This window comes from Cyrtonyx montezumae, unplaced genomic scaffold, assembly GCF_038088225.1.
Source record: "Cyrtonyx montezumae isolate F1298 unplaced genomic scaffold, pur_monq_1.0 scaffold_11, whole genome shotgun sequence".
Classification (NCBI taxonomy): Eukaryota; Metazoa; Chordata; class Aves; order Galliformes; family Odontophoridae; genus Cyrtonyx; species Cyrtonyx montezumae.
In genome coordinates this window covers 8,351,925-8,369,431 of record NW_027071837.1, presented here as the reverse complement: position 1 = coordinate 8,369,431, position 17,507 = coordinate 8,351,925, and the positions used below count along the sequence as shown (strand labels likewise).

Genomic DNA, 17,507 nt, shown 5'->3' with positions numbered 1-17,507 from the left:
ACCCGCGGCACCGAAAGCAAAGCAGCGACCGCGGCACCGCTCCCGCCGCCGCGGAGCACCGCCCCGCGCGGGAGGAGCCCTCGGCCGAGCGCTCGGCCCTTCCCGCTCGCCGTACGCGGCTGCGGGGCCGTCGCTACAATGGCGGCCAAGGTGAGTCCCGCCGGCGTGGGGGTGGGGGGCGGCGCTGCGGCCCCTCACGGTTCCGCTCTGAGGGAAGGGCCGAGCGCTGCGCTGTCCTGTCTGCCGCGGGCCCTCAGGGCTCCGCCGAGCGGCGGGAGCCGGGTCGGGAGAAGCCGGGGCGACCCACGGGGGGCTGAGCGGCCGTGCCCCGTTGCGAAGGGACGGCCGCTGTGGGTTGCACCGCGAAAGGACGCGGTGATGGCGGGGCCGAGCTGGGAGCGGCTCGGTCCGCTGTGCCCGGTACTCGTTTGGGAACGGCTCCGCTGGAAACGTGGCGAGCAGCAGCTGCTGGAACTCCGGGCTCGGTCTGCCCAGCGGGTCCCGGTTTCACGGCACAGAACGGGTGTGCGCGGTGTGCACGTGCCTCCGCTCCTCGGGGCCTTGTTTGAAGTCCGTGGCTGCTTTGGGGCACAGCTGTGGGTCTGCGCACAGGGACAGTACTTGGACATTAGGGTAAACTGGAAGTATACTTTTACTAGGCACCAAAGTTCTTATTATGCCTGTGGGGAAAAAAAATAAACCCGTCAGTAAAGTGGTTTTAGAGGAAATATTTTGACTATCGTTGAGCCCTTTCACTTCTTTTTTGTCCCCCTCCTACCCAGGGCATTAAGGTGTGTAACTTCTACTATCTGTAATTCTGGCAGTGTATAGATCTATACTCCTATTGAAGTCGTTTCCAGAAAGTATTATCTGGACTTGTAGCTCATCTGTCTGCTGGTATTTGGATCTGTTGCCATTAGGGACTAAATGATTTCCTTTTGTTGTTTTCCTAGGGCTTCAGTCTGAGCTTTAACCCAGATAAAAGCAGAACCATTATTAAAATGCAGATCAGATGTTGAACTGAACTCTTTTAATTCACCATTTAAAAGAAAAAAAAATCAGAAAAAAACCAACAACAACCTATTCCCTGAACTTATTAGCAAGAAGGTTATTTTGGTTTGAATCAGTTACTGATACTCTGGTGTGAGTTGTTTTATTGATGAACTGTGCAATTCCTGTGTGTTTTACAGCCCAGGCTTTCTTGCTGAGGTTTCTTTCTGCTCACCTTTGTTATGACAGCATCCTGTCATTGCTCAGTGCTGTGTAACGTATAGAGGATTTCATAGGTAAATTGTCTTTTAACTTCCTTGGGTAAACAGTGCATTATTTTCTTTGTTCGATATTTGCTATCCTTTGACAATATTCTTAATAAAATAATTTTATGAAATTAATAATAAATTAAACGGGCCTTAACTACTTGAGGTATTATTAGGCAATGTTCATTAGGCGAAGAACGGGATAATAAACTAGGGCAGTGACCCTTTAGCAGGATCTGCTGCCCCAAGACAAGGGCAAATGGTCTCAAATTAAAGGAGAGGAGGGTTAGACTGGATAGAAAGAAGTTTTTTACAGTCAGGGTGTTGAGGCACTGGCACAGATTGCCCAGGCAGGTGGTGGGTGCCCTGACCCTGGAGACAGCCAAGGTCAGGCTGGATGAGCTCTGAGTGCCTGATGGAGCTGCAGGTGTCCCTTTTATTGCAGGGGGTTGGAGCAGTGGCCTTTAAGGGTCCCTTTCAACTCGAGCAATTCTCTGACCCTACAGCAGCTTGGTGCAGTGATGCCTACTGAGTATAGCTGAGGTGGTGATGCTTTCTTTCTCCTTTGTTCTTTGTGATTTCAGTTAAACCTCTCCATAATTATGCCAGTCATTGTTGGATAGCAGAGCTGTTCACCAGGATTTTATACGTTTATGCATTTGTCTTCATGCATCCAAAAGTAAAACAATTAGTGTCAGTCAGGAATTGGAGTACTCTCACTGTTCACAGTGTAGCTTTCTCTGTTACATTTACCACAAATAAATTCTGTTGTGACTCTCTAAAACAGATTAATCAAATTTAAGTGAACAATATAACTTTTTTATGCTTTCTCACTTGAAAATTTCCTTTTCCTTCTAGCTCCTGCTGAAAATTGGAGTGTTGCTTTGCTAGCATCTTGTTCTGAAGTAGGTTATCTGGATTGCAGTACATCTTAAATAGTTTTCTTTAGTAACTCATATAAAACACAGCCTTTTCCTTGGGGATGGGTGTACCTCTGTAAATCTGCTGGAGCTCAGGCTGTGCTGTTTGGCTCTAAGCACCATTATCACAGAGACAGTCCTTCTATTAGTTGGGTCATACTTTGCTTGCTGCCAAAGGGCAGTTGTTTGGGGCATGTAGGTGAAGTGAGCGGCACATGCTGGTTGCTGCAGTGTGTCCCCTGGAGTGGTGTTTCCAGCTGAGGCTTGCTAGCTTAGCTGTGGAGCTGTGGCTCTGGGCAGTGGTAATTTAGGATGGTCTGGCAGAAGTAGAAATAGTGATGGGATTCTGTTTCTTCAGGCAAAATGAAATCTGCCGTACACATTTTTGTACTTTTTCTATGCTGGAGAAAAAATGAAAGCATGAAATCAATAGTAACTGCTGTCAGGCAGTCTGTTTGTCCCTCCTTCCATAGCAGTCTTGTGCTGCCTTCTGTTTGGCTGTGAGCGTGTGATCTGAAAGCATTGCTGTGGTGGTCAGTTAGCTCTGGAAAGGGCAAAGGTTTGTTGTGTTGGGTGCTTCAGTCTGAGTGCCCTGAATCTTTGGGTGAACCCAAACTCGCTCTTTTTGGTGCTGGCTTTGTGAAATTGGTTTCACTGTTACACCTAAATGCTGTGGAGTTAATCCTGCTCCTTGGGCGAGATATTTCCAATTGAAAGAGAAGATAACGATGAGGATTTCCTGAATTCAAGGTGTGTTTTTTTTTTCTCCTGCAGTTTTTCTGCCACTACCACTGCCATCTCTGTGCAGATCCTGGAAGCACTTTCCATACCATTTCACGTTTTTGCAGTTTAAGAAGTGCTTCAGGTGAAGAGCAGAAAAGTCATTACTGACATGGAAGCAGCTGTAACTGATGGGAGGTGCAGATGCTTAAGGGTGTCAGGGCTGGTGCTTAATGCACTGTGTGCTGGCAAGCCTGAGGCACCTCCTGTTGGTGTCTGAAGGCCATGAGGTGAAGAGCAGCTTCCCATGAAGTTGTATTTGAGTTCACCTCTATGTAAGGTTTTCTATTTTTCCACATTTAATCTTCTAAGTAGACCTGGAGCTATTACAACCAACGTTGTCAGTAGCTTACGTTGTAGTTGACAGGGTTGGAAGGGTTAAGGAGTTGGTTCTTCATTCAGGTCTTGTTGCTTGTTGTTGACACAGGTTTTCCAGGTGGCTGTTGGACCATTCTCTGAAGGGAGATGGCACACCGGCACAAACAACACTGAACTATTTCTTCTTGAAGCAAAAATGTTGTTCATTGACTTTGAGTACTTACGTAGTGACTAGATTAGGACTTAATTTATTGTAAGGAACATTGAAAGCATCAAAATGACATTGAGCACAAAATTGTGGTGGTCTTGAGCTTTTTATTTGTCACTGATATTTGGGAAAGTTTATATATGAAGAGTTTATTGAAAGTAGACTATGTAAAAAGGGTTTTCAAACTGACTTGTTTAATCCTGTATTTGATCAAGCACAATACAGCAGTAAAATCCAATATGGAATGAAGTTTTATTTCTGTATTAAGACTCTTCTTTCATCTTCCTCTCAGGTGGCAAGGGTGGCAGCTGCTTCTTCCTCCCTACCATTTGTGTGTTCAGTGTATGCAGCAACAGAAAAGGAATCAAAAAGTCATCTGCTGAAGCCAAACCAGGTGCAGTTCTTACTGCTCGTCGGTATATAAAAGAATACTAGTAAAGTCTGCAAATACATTTTCGTTCTGTTGATTATCATTAACTTTTATTTACAAGACATAACTGAGTATTATGTGATTCTACAGAGTACCTCCTAAATAATTTACCACTACAGCACAAATAGAATTGATGAGTGTAAATGAGTGAGGTCTTACCTTGTTTTCATTTTCTATTGTTTCCAGAGTTAAGCCAGGTAAGATAAGAATATAATACTTTCTGTTAAGAAGTTTTTTCTACTGTACAGTTTCTAACAATAAATTGCATGCATCTCCAACTTTTCTTTCTTATGTTTTTCATTAGTAAATACATTTTTATCATACTCGGTAGTTCTACTTCTCTGAACATGTACAAATGCTTTCTGTTTTCATTTGTGAAGAATTGACCTGTGGTCACACTTGCATGAATCAAGTTTCTAAGAGTAAGAAAAGCACAATTTGATATGCAGGCTTTCTTTGTGTAATGGGAAGGCTGAGGACTTGTGGGCTTGAGAGATGCTGCTCAGTGTCACTAAATGGAGGTCAGTGTACAGAGTGGTCTCCCTGCAGTACGGTTGTGCTTGTGATTCCAGCTTCCAATTTACTGCTCACCACCTCTGAAATCAAAATACATTGAAGAGCAGCCTGGTTGCTTGCAGAAGCAATTCTCTTCAATAAGACAGACAACTGGCCGCTACATTGGATGGTGTAAGGTAAGGAGTGCTTGCCCCTGAGCTTTCCTACAGTTCCTAACAGCTCTAGACTAGTAGGTTAAAAAAAACAAAACAACCAGGGTTAAGTAGGATTTTTTTTTTTTTTTTTTTTTGCATCTTTTTGTGGTATCACAAGCCAGTAGTTTAAAATGCAAAAATGACCCCTTGTCTCATTTTCCTCTACTGTTCTTTTATCAGGGAACTGTTATGTTCTCCCTGATCCCAATGCAGATGTCAGAAAGATCAAATAGGTCCCTTTCAGTCAGTACAAAAATGACCAGTCCTTTCTGTCAGCTTCAGAAATATTTTTTGCTTAACTTCTATGGTAAGAGTTATGTAGGTAACTTCTTGCCAGCATAACTTATATTTGGGAGTCTGAAATTCCAGGTATGGTCCTGGAAAGAGCACTGCTTTCAAAGGATTGAAGACAGGTCCTTCAGGAGAGGTAAACTAAGCACGTCCAATCTAACTCCTAAAGCAGCCTTTACTAGCTGTTAGTCAACAGTACTCCACAACTCTGATACCAAATATTCTAAGGATAGAGGAAAATGCAGTAATGCCAGCATTCTCTTACCTGTTAGTCAATGGCAGCTTCTTATGCTGCTGTTAGGAAGTGACACTTTCTGCTTGTACTATTTTCTTAATAATACAGCAGAGTAGTTGAGAAAGACAGAAATCAAAATGTGTATTGTCAGTTCTGAATCTGTTGGTCTGTGAAGGCATTGCCTGTGACCAAATTACTGATCTGTAACAAACTTTTAACTCCATGTCCTTAACTGTCAAGGAGTTGGAGGTGACTAGCAGTGACCTCTGGTGGCACAAAGTAACACACTGTTACTGCAAGCTGTGGTTCGGTGAGGAAACTGAAGATGGTATTTTGTTCATTTCCTAAAGAGGGTGAACTTGCTTGGATTGTGTAGCAGCTTGAGCACAGTGGTGCTAATAACAAGATAAAAAATGACTTTGTAATAAGGTAAGTTGACTAATTTGAAAGGAGTCATGCAAAATAACTGAGCACACATCTTGATACCAGTGAGTATTGCTTATCTTCAGCAAAACTGAGTACTGTGTTTGCAAATCTAAATGACAAAGTTGATTTTGCTGGGCAAAATTTTCCAGGGAAGAGGCGATGGTATTTAGTAATGGAATTTTCTTACGTTGTGCAGTTGAGGTCCAGATCTTCTGGTGTCCTACAGTTTTGTTCCCAAGATGTTGATTTTGAAAAAGTTCTCAAGAGAAATTATTTAATTAAATATGGATGAGAATTTAAATATGTTAGGCAAACAGGGTGTAGTCTCAGCACAGCCTCTGTGGAATTTCACTGATCTGGGGCTTTCTTTTACAGTTCAGTAATATGCCTTACTGTGTTGAGCCATGTCAACTGGCTAGCTCTTACTACAAACATGTGCTTTTGCAAACTACTAAAATTTATTTTATTATTTTTCTAGGACGCTTTTTTCTTCGTTAAATGTGGAATAATGCATTCAATTCAGTTTGGTAAAGGTAAGCAAGTAACTTATTTCTGAACTGAGTGTTTCCTGCTCTTTCTCCTTGCAACTTAACAGAAGGAAAACTGCACTGGAGTACTTTCTGGAAGTGTGGGAAAAACGATGACTGGCCTCTCTTAATTCATTGTATCAGCATGAAGTTCCACTTCTGTCCTTAAGGGGGAGCTATGTCTCGGTAGTACTTTTCACTCCTTTGATTTTAGCCACCTGTGTTTTGTAACCTCATGGTAAATGCTGTTTTTGCTGATCCAAGATTTTATATGGAGTATCAGAATGTTAGATTTCATTGTGATGAGGGAAAGTGCAGAGATCATCTCTTACACTCCTGTTGCCTTGCATTTATTCTGTAGAATGTTTTTTGAAGTTTGAGGAAGGCTGTGACTGTTGAATTGTTAGTTCATAGGCAGTGTTGACTCTTATTTTAATGTGTAAACATTTGAGCATAGAGCAGATCAAATGCCTTCTGAGTCTTCTGAGTACTTTTAGTTTACCATTCAGTTTTTTAGAATCATAGAACTGCAGAATTGTTGGAGCTGGAACCTCTGTAGATCCTCTGTGGAGCCCTCAGCACAGGGCCTTTGTAGATCACTCAGTCCAACCCCCTGAGTTGCAGGGAAAGACAAGGCCTTGAACAGCTCCAGGGATGGAAATTCCACAACTCATCTTCACTGTAAAAGCTTATTCTTGCACGTGTTACAGGTAGTGTTTGCGTGTAGTGTTCAGTGTCAAACTACAAATAAGTAATTTTCTATAAAAATATTATACTGGGAAATCCTAAAATATGCATTTAATCTATGTTAATTAATAGTACTGTCAAAACTTAAACCATTGTTTTCCTTTTTGATTGTTGATAAAAACAGTAAAAAATGGGTCTAGGGAGAAAAATAACTGACTTTATTGCCATGCTTTGAGGCCTGGGTTTCTCTTCCTGGCTAATGCATGTTAAGAGTGTGCACCTGGAAAAAGATACGTGTGTGTGTGTTTGTGTGTGTGTATGTATGTATGTATATATATATATATATAAAAATATTCATTTATTAAGAAAGCTTCCATTCTTAGACTGTTTTCAGTTTTGGATGCTTACAGTTTTACTTCCATCATTATTTCCTAAGAGAAACAAAGCGATTAATATTCACTTGCTTCACTTCTTTGATACTTTCTTTTTTTTTGTAATTCTAAGATGCTTATGCTTACCTGAAGAATCCACCACCAGAATTTCTTCCCAGAGCTGGCATAATTACAATATCAGGCATAGCTGGTGCAGTGCTGGCAAGAAAAGGTAGGGCATCCGTGCTTATTTTGATCATTGGTGTGATGTGTACGTTGCATGTAGTAGTTTAAATGGTCCAAAGATTTTTCTGAAACAGAGAAAATAACCAACTAGTATTCAAAGAAAATCTTCCTGACAAATTGAAAAGACATTATTAAATATTTATTTTAGATGTTGGCAAAGCAGTAGAGCAGAATGAAATAGCCCTTGGCATTTGGTTAACAGGGGAGTATACATCAGAAGGTGTGATTTAGGCAGCTTTGGAGTCGGAAGGGTAATTGTAGAGATACAGTCTCCTCTCTTTTCAAGATAAACATTAGAAGAATAATACTTAACCTGCTAGAAAGTACTGTTCAGAAAATGTTAATCTATAATACCTGAGTGCACGTGTGTTATCTAAATATTTTGTAAAGCAAATGATATATCACAGTTCTGACAGACTGGTAGACTGTTTCTTACTGTATCCCTGTTATTTTTTGGTGGGCAGACATTAAAAATTTATTTTTAATTAAAAATAAATTTTGGTTAGAATCTGTTAGCAGGGCTTCTTGTCAGTCTTGCTCAGCCATCCTCTTGTTTGAGGGAAGAGGCCCAAGTTTTAAAGCTCCTGCATGCTCCATATTCTGTATAGTGTCTTTGAGAGAGCATGCATGCAGTTTCTGAAAAGCCACAGCAGCTCCTAACTGGCATTCTTCTCTTTTTTTTACAATACTAGAAAATCTGGTCTGAGATTCTTTCTCATTTGGGAAACCCAACTTGGAGAATATCAGTATCTCTCACTAACCTTGCCATTTACTAAACTGTAATGACATGTATTCTCTGCTTCAGCCATGATGGGTATAAACTGGATGCAAACAATTGTTACAGGTTAAACAATTGTGTTTAATTAATACAACCACTTAGCTTTATGTTAATTAGCGTCTAATTATTTGAAATATTTGTCTTTGTACAGATTCTAGATTTAAGAAAATTGCTTATCCCTTGGGACTTACTACTTTAGGAATTTCAGTTTGTTACCCAGCTCAGGCAGTAGTAATTGCTAAGGTAAGTTTACTTGTGTTTTAATATTGATTTAAATGGAATGATTTAAGTGAAACTGGGAGTTAGAATTCAAATGCATTTTCATTAATACACAGTGTATCTTGATTGTTAATTGTGTAACTATCAGAAGTGAACAAAATGTCTGAATTTAAAATGCAGTTGGATAGCTTCTCAGTTTTAGTCCTTGTTTCTCAAATGAATACAGATGTTTTCATCTCGCTGAAATAAAATAAAAAATAAACACGAAGTTGCTGAATTTGGCAGATGCAATTTGTAGAGATACTCTACAACTGCACCTTTTATAAGACTCCTTGCTTTCAAATTACTGTCATCTTGCAGTTGTCTACCTGATTAATGTCTTCATTGCTTATGTAGAAAAGCAGCTCCATACTTCATATTTTGCATGTAAGAATTGTTTGCTTACAGTACTTTTCTGTTCCAAGACTGGATTGAAAACATCAAAGCATCTCTTCCTTCTCTACAGTTTTCATAGAATTCTTCTTGGTTCCATGACAGTCTTTGCATTTGTAGTTTAAAAACTTCTATATGAAATCAATGAGGCAGGAAAACGTAGTTTCTGTTAGTTGTGTTTAGGTTTTGAAATTAATCTGAATCTCTGATTTTTCCATTGTGATGACTCAGTTGTTATGTCTACTTATTTTAATGAGGTGTTTGCTCTCACATGCTTCCAGAGTATTTAGGGAGACACTGTAAAGATTGAATTCTGTAGTTAAAAAAATCTCTCGGCGGCCTTACATGACTAAGCTGAGCAGAAGTATTTGGTTTTGTGTATACTAGTTGTTCAGTGCTGCAGTTTCTCAGGAGGCAGTGGGGGAACTTTTTTGGCTCATTAGAGTGAGACTTTAAATGCCAGGGTTGGAAGAAACAGGAGTGAATGGAAATACTGCACCATAGAATCCTAGAATCAACAAGGTTGGAAAAGGCCTGTGAGATCATCCAGTCCAACAGTCCTCCTATCACCAGTAGTTCTCTCTAAACCATGTCCCTCAACATAAAGTCTAAACATTCCTTGAACACCTCCAGGGTCGGTGACTCCACCACCTCCCTGGGCAGCCCATTCCAGCACCTGAGAATGCATTTCCTATCATCCAGCCTGGATCTCCCCTGACACAGCTGGAAGCCATTCCCTCTCATCAGTAGTTACACAAGAGAAGAAGCTGACCCCAGCTCACTACAGCCTCCCTTCAGGTAGTTAATAGTTATAACGTCTTTCCTGAGCCTCCTCCGGATGGAACAATTGCAGCTCCCTCAGGTGCTCCTCATAAGGCCTGTGCTCCAGATCCCTTACTTTATTGCCCTCCTCTGGATGAGCTCCAGGACCTCCATGTCTGTCTTATAGTGAAGGGCCCAAAACTGAACACAGTACTTGAGGTGTGGCCTCACCAGTGCTGAGCACAGGACAATTATTTCCCTGTTCCTGCTGGTAACACTAGTTCTGATTCAGCATTTCTGATATGTCAAATGTATCACAGCCTTTCTTCAGGAGACAAAGTCCCTGTTTCCTGTTTACTTGTGTCAACTTCTGCAGCTTTTCTGTAGTTGTAGCTGTGAAATATTCTGTATCTACAGAGCACTTGTAAAGTTTTTTGTGGTTACTGCAGTATTACAGAATTAATGTTTTAAAATCAGGAAGACTGAAGGATTAGGACATATGCAAAGTAGAACACTTCTCCACTTACATGGACTGGGTCATCTTTTGGTAGGTTTTTTTTTTTGCTTGTTTTCTTCAGTTTTTTTTTCTCCAGTCTTTTGTGTTACTGTCTTTGAACATTTGCAGAATAGCGTGGCAAGTCTGGATTCTATGTGTTGTTCTGGTCAGTTGTGCTAATGTCTACAAAGCACTGTTCTCTCAGTGGGTTTTGACTTTGTTTTGAATAGAAGGGTATAGCATATAAAAGCTACCTGTGAATTTCTAATACTAGTGTAAATGCCACTTAGGACTTGTTTGATGAAAAAATAAATATACATTAGATTTTGGGAAGCGAATGATTAAAGTATGTCCTTCTCTGTGTGGCCTTGAGTGTGTTCTTATCAATTGCATTGTACTTGAATGGTCTATGTGTCTGGCTTTTTTTAAGCTATTTAGCTATTTTTAAGTTGTGTTGTTCTTTTTTTTTAAACAGATAACAGGGAAGAAGGTATTTTCAGCAAGCCATCAAACGTATGAAGCTGTACGATCACTATGGGCAAAGGAGGAAGGTGCCTCCAAGGTAGGCTCTTTGAAGTAGTGTCTATAGCTCATAAATTCAAAGGGAGAAGGAAGTTAGTGTGAAGGTCAAGTGCCATTCTGCTGATATTTTAAGATTACTGATTGTTTTAAGGGAAGCACAAAAATCTGTTGTTTTTGTAATTTGTGTTTAATTAATGTATTACTTGTTATACTTTTTCAGAGCAGTAGAAATTGACATCTTGTGTGTGCTTCCACAGTGTGTGTAAGATGCATGAGAGAAGACTGAGCTTCTTTTACAGCTTGTTTTTTAAGCATTGCATAAGTTAATCCATTCCAGTTGAACCTCTGGTCCTAAGCAGAGGACGTTCATTGTCTGAATTTAAGATTTAAGAAGACAAACAAACATAGAATTACCATAGATGTGACTAACTTTTGTTTAAACATACATGAATGAAGGGAATTCCATAACCGTTTCAGGTAGTCTGTTTACATTACCTTGCAATTGAAATGGTGTTTATCTCAGACTAAGCTGATTTTTTTTTCTTGTTCCTAGTCCTGCCCTTGGTGGGAAAAAATGGTCATTAACTTTTCTATATTAATCTTTTATAAACCAAAAATGTATCCTGGTTTTGATGTTACCTTTTCCATAGAATAACTGTTTATAGAGAACAAACTTCATAACTCTTATGTAGTTTTTGTTTTCCTCTGAGCATTCTCTAGTTTTTTTTCCTTTTCCTTTTCCTTTTATTTGTTTTGTTTTAAAATGAGATCAAAACAGTATGCCACAGTACAGAACCTAGGGCCCTGCCAGCACTAAGTTGAGAGGAATATTTACCTGCTGTAAATTACATATGGAATTCAGGTTAGTACATTCCAGAATTAGACTTTCTGCAACATCCAAAGTTCTTTTCCTTTTTTTGTCCAGCAAACACTTAAAACATATGGAAAAGAAAAATAAAATTTGCCTAAATAAAGTTTTGGTTCTGCACAGTATTATTTTTGCTGTTTTTGAAGAAAATGAAAATTTCTCAGTCATCTTAATGTTTAGGAGTATTTTGCTTCAGATTTATTTTGTTACTTCTGTGTACTTCTCCCTTTTAATCTCCACTGAGGAGTCAAATGGAATTCTGAGTTTTTACAGTGAAGTTCAGGTGAATGTCATTAAGCTGACAGAGGTACAAGAATTGATGTGCTAAAGACAGTTCCTGTTAGCTTAACTTTTTTTCCACTTGGTGGAGCCTGTAACCAAAACAACATATTCCTTTCTGTTACTTGGGAGACATTATTTATCTTTCTCACTTCTGTTAACTAAGGGTACAATAGAATCACTAAGGTTGGAAAAGGCCTCTAGGATCATCTAGTCTAACAGCAGTGCACAGTCTAGGAGTAAGTGTTTAAGTGTTTTATATTTTTGTTTTTTTTCTTCTTGGTGAGGACCGTAGAAAACAATAACTTCCTTGTGAAGCAGTTAGAGGGCCTCAGGTTAAAACAGAGTGTCAGACTTGAATGTGTACTCATGAAAAAATGAACTTGTTTAAATGTGAATTTCAAGTACCAAAGCTGTGGGGTTTTTATGCAGTTTATTTTTTTTTCTTATAACTGCATCCAGTGCATGCAGTCAACTGATGTTGCCACCTGAGTGTCATTGCATGGCATCACTGCATTATGTCATACCTGAGAGCAATTTTATAAAATACAAGCTTAGAAATAACTTTATTTAGCTTTAATGTTTGGTTTACAGCTGCTGCAAGAGTCAAAATCTGTTACACAAGAAGATGAGAAAAATAAAGAAATTTCTAATATACAGCTTGACTCTGCTATCGAATCACAGTCATCTGACAGAACAGAATCTTCTCCTGTAGAGTCTTGGAGTACCAAAGATCCACTGCCTTCATCAGGTGAATGAAAAATTCCAGACATAATCTCAGGTTCAATATACAAATCCAGTGCATATTCTGAATTACTTGGATTCACTTTGTACTTGTTTATGCTTTAAAATACAACAGACTGTCATAGCATATTATTCTTAAGAATATATTGAAGTCAGTATAATTTATTAACTACAGGAATATTGTCACAGATTCAAAAGTAGTTTATATCTTTGGTTTTCCATCAGTAGTGTTTTCTTTCACTCCATATGGCGTGGATCATATTATTTCTCTAATAAATTTCTCTAATATTTCTTACAGGAACAGTGAAGACAAAAAAGTTTAAACCTGACCCCAAACTTATGGACCATGGTCAGTCCAGCCCAGAAGATGTGGATATGTACAGTACAAGAAGCTAAGACCTCTGCTTACAGATCTTTGCAAAGGATTACAGATAAGGGGGAGGGAGGAAGGGAAGGAATAAGCCTTGTGATTCATACTGTGTGAGGTATAATTTAATCAGGTATTTTCTTATATTCTGGTCTGTATTATTGACTTATGTGATTCTATTCCATGAATATTTTGTTTCTCACTGCCTACAAACAGTGAGAATTCACTCATTCAGTGTCATTAATGCGGCACTAAGAAAATGAGATTTGTAGGTGTCTTCTCACAGTGAAATTTGTCTGTGCCAAACTTGTTAATAAATGTCATTCCACAAAAGATATTTGAAAAGGTGAACATACCTCTGTATTTCAGCTCAGACGTTCACTGATAGAAAAGAGGAATGTGATGGATAGGGCTAGGGAGGCTTTTTTAGAACAGAGAGCAGCTGTTACTGGTCTGAGTGCCCTTATGTAAACAAATCACTATTTTTCATTTCAGAGTTGCATGTTATTTGCCTCTTTCACAAATGTGAATGGAAACTGAACTTCTCATGCATTCTTGTATTGTATTTAAATGTCACTTAGGTTGGGAAACACAACTGATCTTTAAAACATCCATTATGGCTATGCATTGGTTTTTATGTGCTTCTAATAACTTGAACTGTATGCAAATTGCTGAATCCATGAAGCTGATACTGTTTGATTTATATAGAGTGAATAAGCAATGTTTAGGAAAGAGCTTGAAGGTTGAAAGTAAGAAATGCATGGATGGTTAAAAGTGCTGATAAATATCTTAAAATGACAAAGTAATGAACAGTGAGAACAACAGGTAACAATACTGCTGCATGGATACTTTGGTTTGATGTCTTAAACCTGAAAAGAAACAGTGCTTCCTATGAACGTATTTGAGCAGTGTGGTATGGAGCGATATTTGCTTCTGTTTTACATAAGAATAGATTTCACTACCTGATTCCTTCTTATGAGGTTGTCACTTCAAAGTCATATGACTTCAATACAGGCAATCAGTACTCCTAGTGTCACTGTAGGGCTAGTAGAACTAGTGAGGAGGTATTGCACAATGGAGCATGCACAAAGCATAAATGCTGACTGAATAAAAGCACCAAGGAAGGCTTTTGTAATGGTTCAGAAACAGATGTATTGATATTCTTTAATCCAGGTTTCAGGTGAAGTGTTGAGCCTGTACAGAGTCCAATGTGAAGTGATGTCTATAAATATGAGGTTTAAAGAAAAAGAATTCTATTAGTTAAACTTGCTTGGGATGCCTGAATTAGAATTTCATGTACTTTGTTTCTTTAATCACTGCATAAGGCCCAGGAAACTGCCAGAATTCAGTCAGAAACCAGAAGATATAAGTCAGTCTTCAAGAAATCCTGGACGTGATGCATCACAGTGTTTCACTAGAGAGACAGAAGTAGAAAGGTTAGATGGTTGGGCTTCCTATGCTGTTTTCAGGGAAATTTGAATACATACAGCAGGAAGCGAAAGAGATTAAAGAAAGATCATTTTCAAGTGGTAGATGGGATGGTGGGAATTATCTGCCTCCAGATCTGGTCCCTTAGTCAGCTTCTGGACTTAAAAATGAAGGCAAAATCATTTGCCTGGCACCTAATACTATTTAAATTCTATCTTTGTTCCTGTTAGTGGAGTACAAGAAGTCAACAAGAAAGGTAAGGTGATACAGGTTTGCATAGTTTACTGTGGTGATGTTCTTTAAGACAAAATATGAGAAAACGATGCATTAATCTTCTGGGAACAGGGAAGGAAGCTTCTTTAGGGAGATACCAAGGAGCAAGTGTGTGTGCCCTTTCCAGGCAGGAGCAGGCCTTAAAGACTGTCCTCTACCATAATGCAAAAAGCTGCTGTGGTCCTTTGAATTTCAGGGCATTAATACTCCTATCTCATGATAATGCAAGTGTCTGGTGTGGAAAGGGTTTGTTGTTCTTAATGGTTAAGCTTAGCAGTCATAGATGTTTCATCCAAGCAGCCTGTGTTATAAGCCCTGACTTCTCAAGAAGTTCATGTTGTAAAAGGACATGATGCACAAAGCTGTACCTGTGTTGTGTTACTGTCTGTAATTACTATTCAGGACAAAATTGTGATAGAACTGTGCTTCATAGTAAAGTTGTTGTTCAGAAGAGATTAGATTCTTTTTCTAGGACATAAAATTATTGCTTGTACTCACTTTGATGAATGAACAGTGAGGAGTATAGTTCTGGAATTCATAAAAGTGGCGTTGCTGTATTACTTCATCTTGGTGACAGGGAGGAGCTAGCCAGCATGTGATTGTGCAAAGGGTTTATTCCACCTCAGGATTTGTTCTGCTGCTGTCACTTTATAGAACAGTTTCTTGGTCAGATGGGATTTCTCTGTTACACATTCCCCTCCACGTGGGACAGGGATTTTGTTTGTTTTCTGTCAGGAGTTTCTGCTTAATATCTCCAAAGTTGAAGACCCGGGTCTAAAATCAGTGGCCTGGATTTCTGCGCTGAGACGGTTACAGCCTAAGGATCTGGAGGCAAGGAAAATGGGGCCAAAAACATTTGAAGAGCTTTGCGTCCTTGCTGAATGCATTTTCTGCTTTCAGGAAGACAGCAGCCAGTCTCTCATTGGGTGTTTCTGTATCCTGGAGAATAGCTATTAATAGCATAATAGTTCTTTAATAACATGAACTTTTGTTGGAGTCAGTCTTGTCCACCCATGTCAGAAAAGTTTGTGAGGTTAAAAAAAACCAAAGAAATTTAGAACATATTTGCTAGAAGGAAGGCAACCCACATTACTATTCTGGTGTTGTAAAAATGTGGAAATGGTGACTGAGTCTGTTACTCAGATAGTATTCTCAGAAGTTTTTCTTGGTCGAAACTAAGATGAGGGTGCCCCTCTTCAGTTCAGTGATCTGAAGCTCCACTTTTTACGTGGCTTGTTCCAGATAAATAGAAGGAATTCTAGGCACATTTCTTTATTAATTATGGCAAAGGAGCTGTGCAGTGGCTTTAAAAATGTGCGTTCAGATGTACCTCACAACACACCTGTGAGCCCTCTTTTTTAAGTCTGTGCACCTTAAGTCTTCATAAGGTGTTCAGATCCAGTATCCACCTGCTGAATAATGAAAAGTTCACCTAGGCACACCTGGTAGGTTGCAGTGTAAGACATGGCTTTGTGGAATTGTGGTGAACCACTTTCATGCATTTGAGAGGCATTCCGTGGTCACGTAAACTTACAGCTTATCCTAAAAGGTGATATCTACACAGTACCACAATAGAAATAAGAAAGTATACTGTATTTTTTTACAATGTATATTTTGTATTTTTTTTAAAAATCCTATGTCATTTAAAGAACTGGATCACATGGCAGTATTTTATAATATATTTTTAAATTATTGCATGTTTTTTATTTATAGTTGATTGTATTGCTTATCTCGAGATTTGGCATTTATTGATGCTGTCATTTTTTATTTACCTAAAACAGATTGTGATACTTTATTTTGTGATGATATTGTGAAGCATCTGAAAATAAAGGGTGATGAGATGCTTTTCAACATTAACTCCTGTATGTTTCCTCAACTCTAGGGCCAATTGTCAGTTCCTTTGCTTTAAAGTACATCTTAAAAGTTAGTTGGTAAACATGACTATGTCATGTATGTTTCACTAATGTTGGGGAGGAAAAAAACTGAGCCCTCTCTTGTGAAGTGCTGAAACAGCAGTTCTGGTAGAAGTCATCAGTACGTATGTGTGCAGTGCACACATGAAATGCATATTAAACCTCAAATTTCAGTTGTTTGTGTGTTGAATAATGAAAAGTGCTCCCATCATCTTGGATAATTTCTTCTCAAGAATGCTGAAGCTCAGGACTGAGGGGGGAAAAAGGCTTTACCCATGTTGGAGGAACAGCACATTCTATTGAAGGTGTGAGACATTGAAAATATATTTACTTCAGTATGTCTCCATGGTAATCTTCCAGGTAAAGTAAGTTAATTTGAAGCCTTCCTGCTTCTTCTGTTTTAATAAAATCTAAAAGCCTTAGATTGAACTGTTTGTTTATCCCACAACATGAAGTACCTGTATTTAATGCTTAGTGCTCCATAGTTGTGAGCTGGAGCCAGAGGAAAAGTTTCTTGTCATCTAGAACAACAAAGCATGTGTACAAGAAAGATTACATGTTTTCTTACAGTGTATGTTAATTTCCTTCCTCTTGGATGAGGAAAACTGAATGTGATGCCAGATCTGTTGTGAAACGTTCTTCTGACAGAGCTGAAGATCTGACTTTCAGTCAAAGTGTTACTGTTTTAAGAATGCACAATATACCAGGCATTGATTTTTTTTTTTTTTTTACAGATAATTATTTATCCTTGGGAAAATAAAGGTTAATTTTTATCTCTCTGTTAATTGAACAATTCTTGGTGTGTCTTTGTAATCAGCTATTTCCTGATATATATATAAAAAAGTCTGTGCTGGTGTTTTATGAGTTATGCAGAAATTTCAAGAGCATTGTCCTTAAAACTAATGTTTGTTCTTAAACTTCAAGCCAGCTCATCTTTCACAAACTTGGGGTGTATCTTTGTTTGTTGTTGTGTGTTCTTCAGGATGACAAGGCATTCACTCAGAGACCATTGCAGATTGAG

At 38.9% G+C, this 17,507-nt stretch overlaps 1 protein-coding gene across 2 annotated transcripts; it reads left to right on the top strand.

The window, feature by feature from the left end:
• Window positions 1-97: 97 nt before the first annotated feature.
• Window positions 98-17,027, top strand: APOOL (apolipoprotein O like). Of its 2 annotated transcripts, XM_065729507.1 has the most exons (9): window positions 98-150; window positions 3,775-3,876; window positions 4,485-4,604; window positions 6,053-6,107; window positions 7,293-7,391; window positions 8,335-8,426; window positions 10,568-10,654; window positions 12,356-12,512; window positions 12,804-17,027. In XM_065729507.1, the coding sequence occupies exons 1-9, from the start codon at window positions 139-141 to the stop codon at window positions 12,899-12,901; spliced, it is 822 nt and encodes a 273-aa protein (XP_065585579.1). In that variant the 5' UTR covers window positions 98-138; the 3' UTR covers window positions 12,902-17,027. The 2 variants fall into 2 exon arrangements, with proteins under 2 accessions (XP_065585579.1, XP_065585581.1); XM_065729509.1 differs by lacking the exons at window positions 98-150; window positions 3,775-3,876 and adding an exon at window positions 3,912-4,109.
• The last annotated feature ends 480 nt before the right edge of the window (window positions 17,028-17,507 follow it).

Bases quoted from the DNA above. Each gene is read 5' to 3' on its own strand.
- APOOL (XM_065729507.1), top strand. The intron at 7,392-8,334 runs GTAGGGCATCCG...GTCTTTGTACAG, and splicing joins TGCAGTGCTGGCAAGAAAAG to ATTCTAGATTTAAGAAAATT. The intron at 10,655-12,355 runs GTAGGCTCTTTG...TTTGGTTTACAG, and splicing joins AGGAGGAAGGTGCCTCCAAG to CTGCTGCAAGAGTCAAAATC.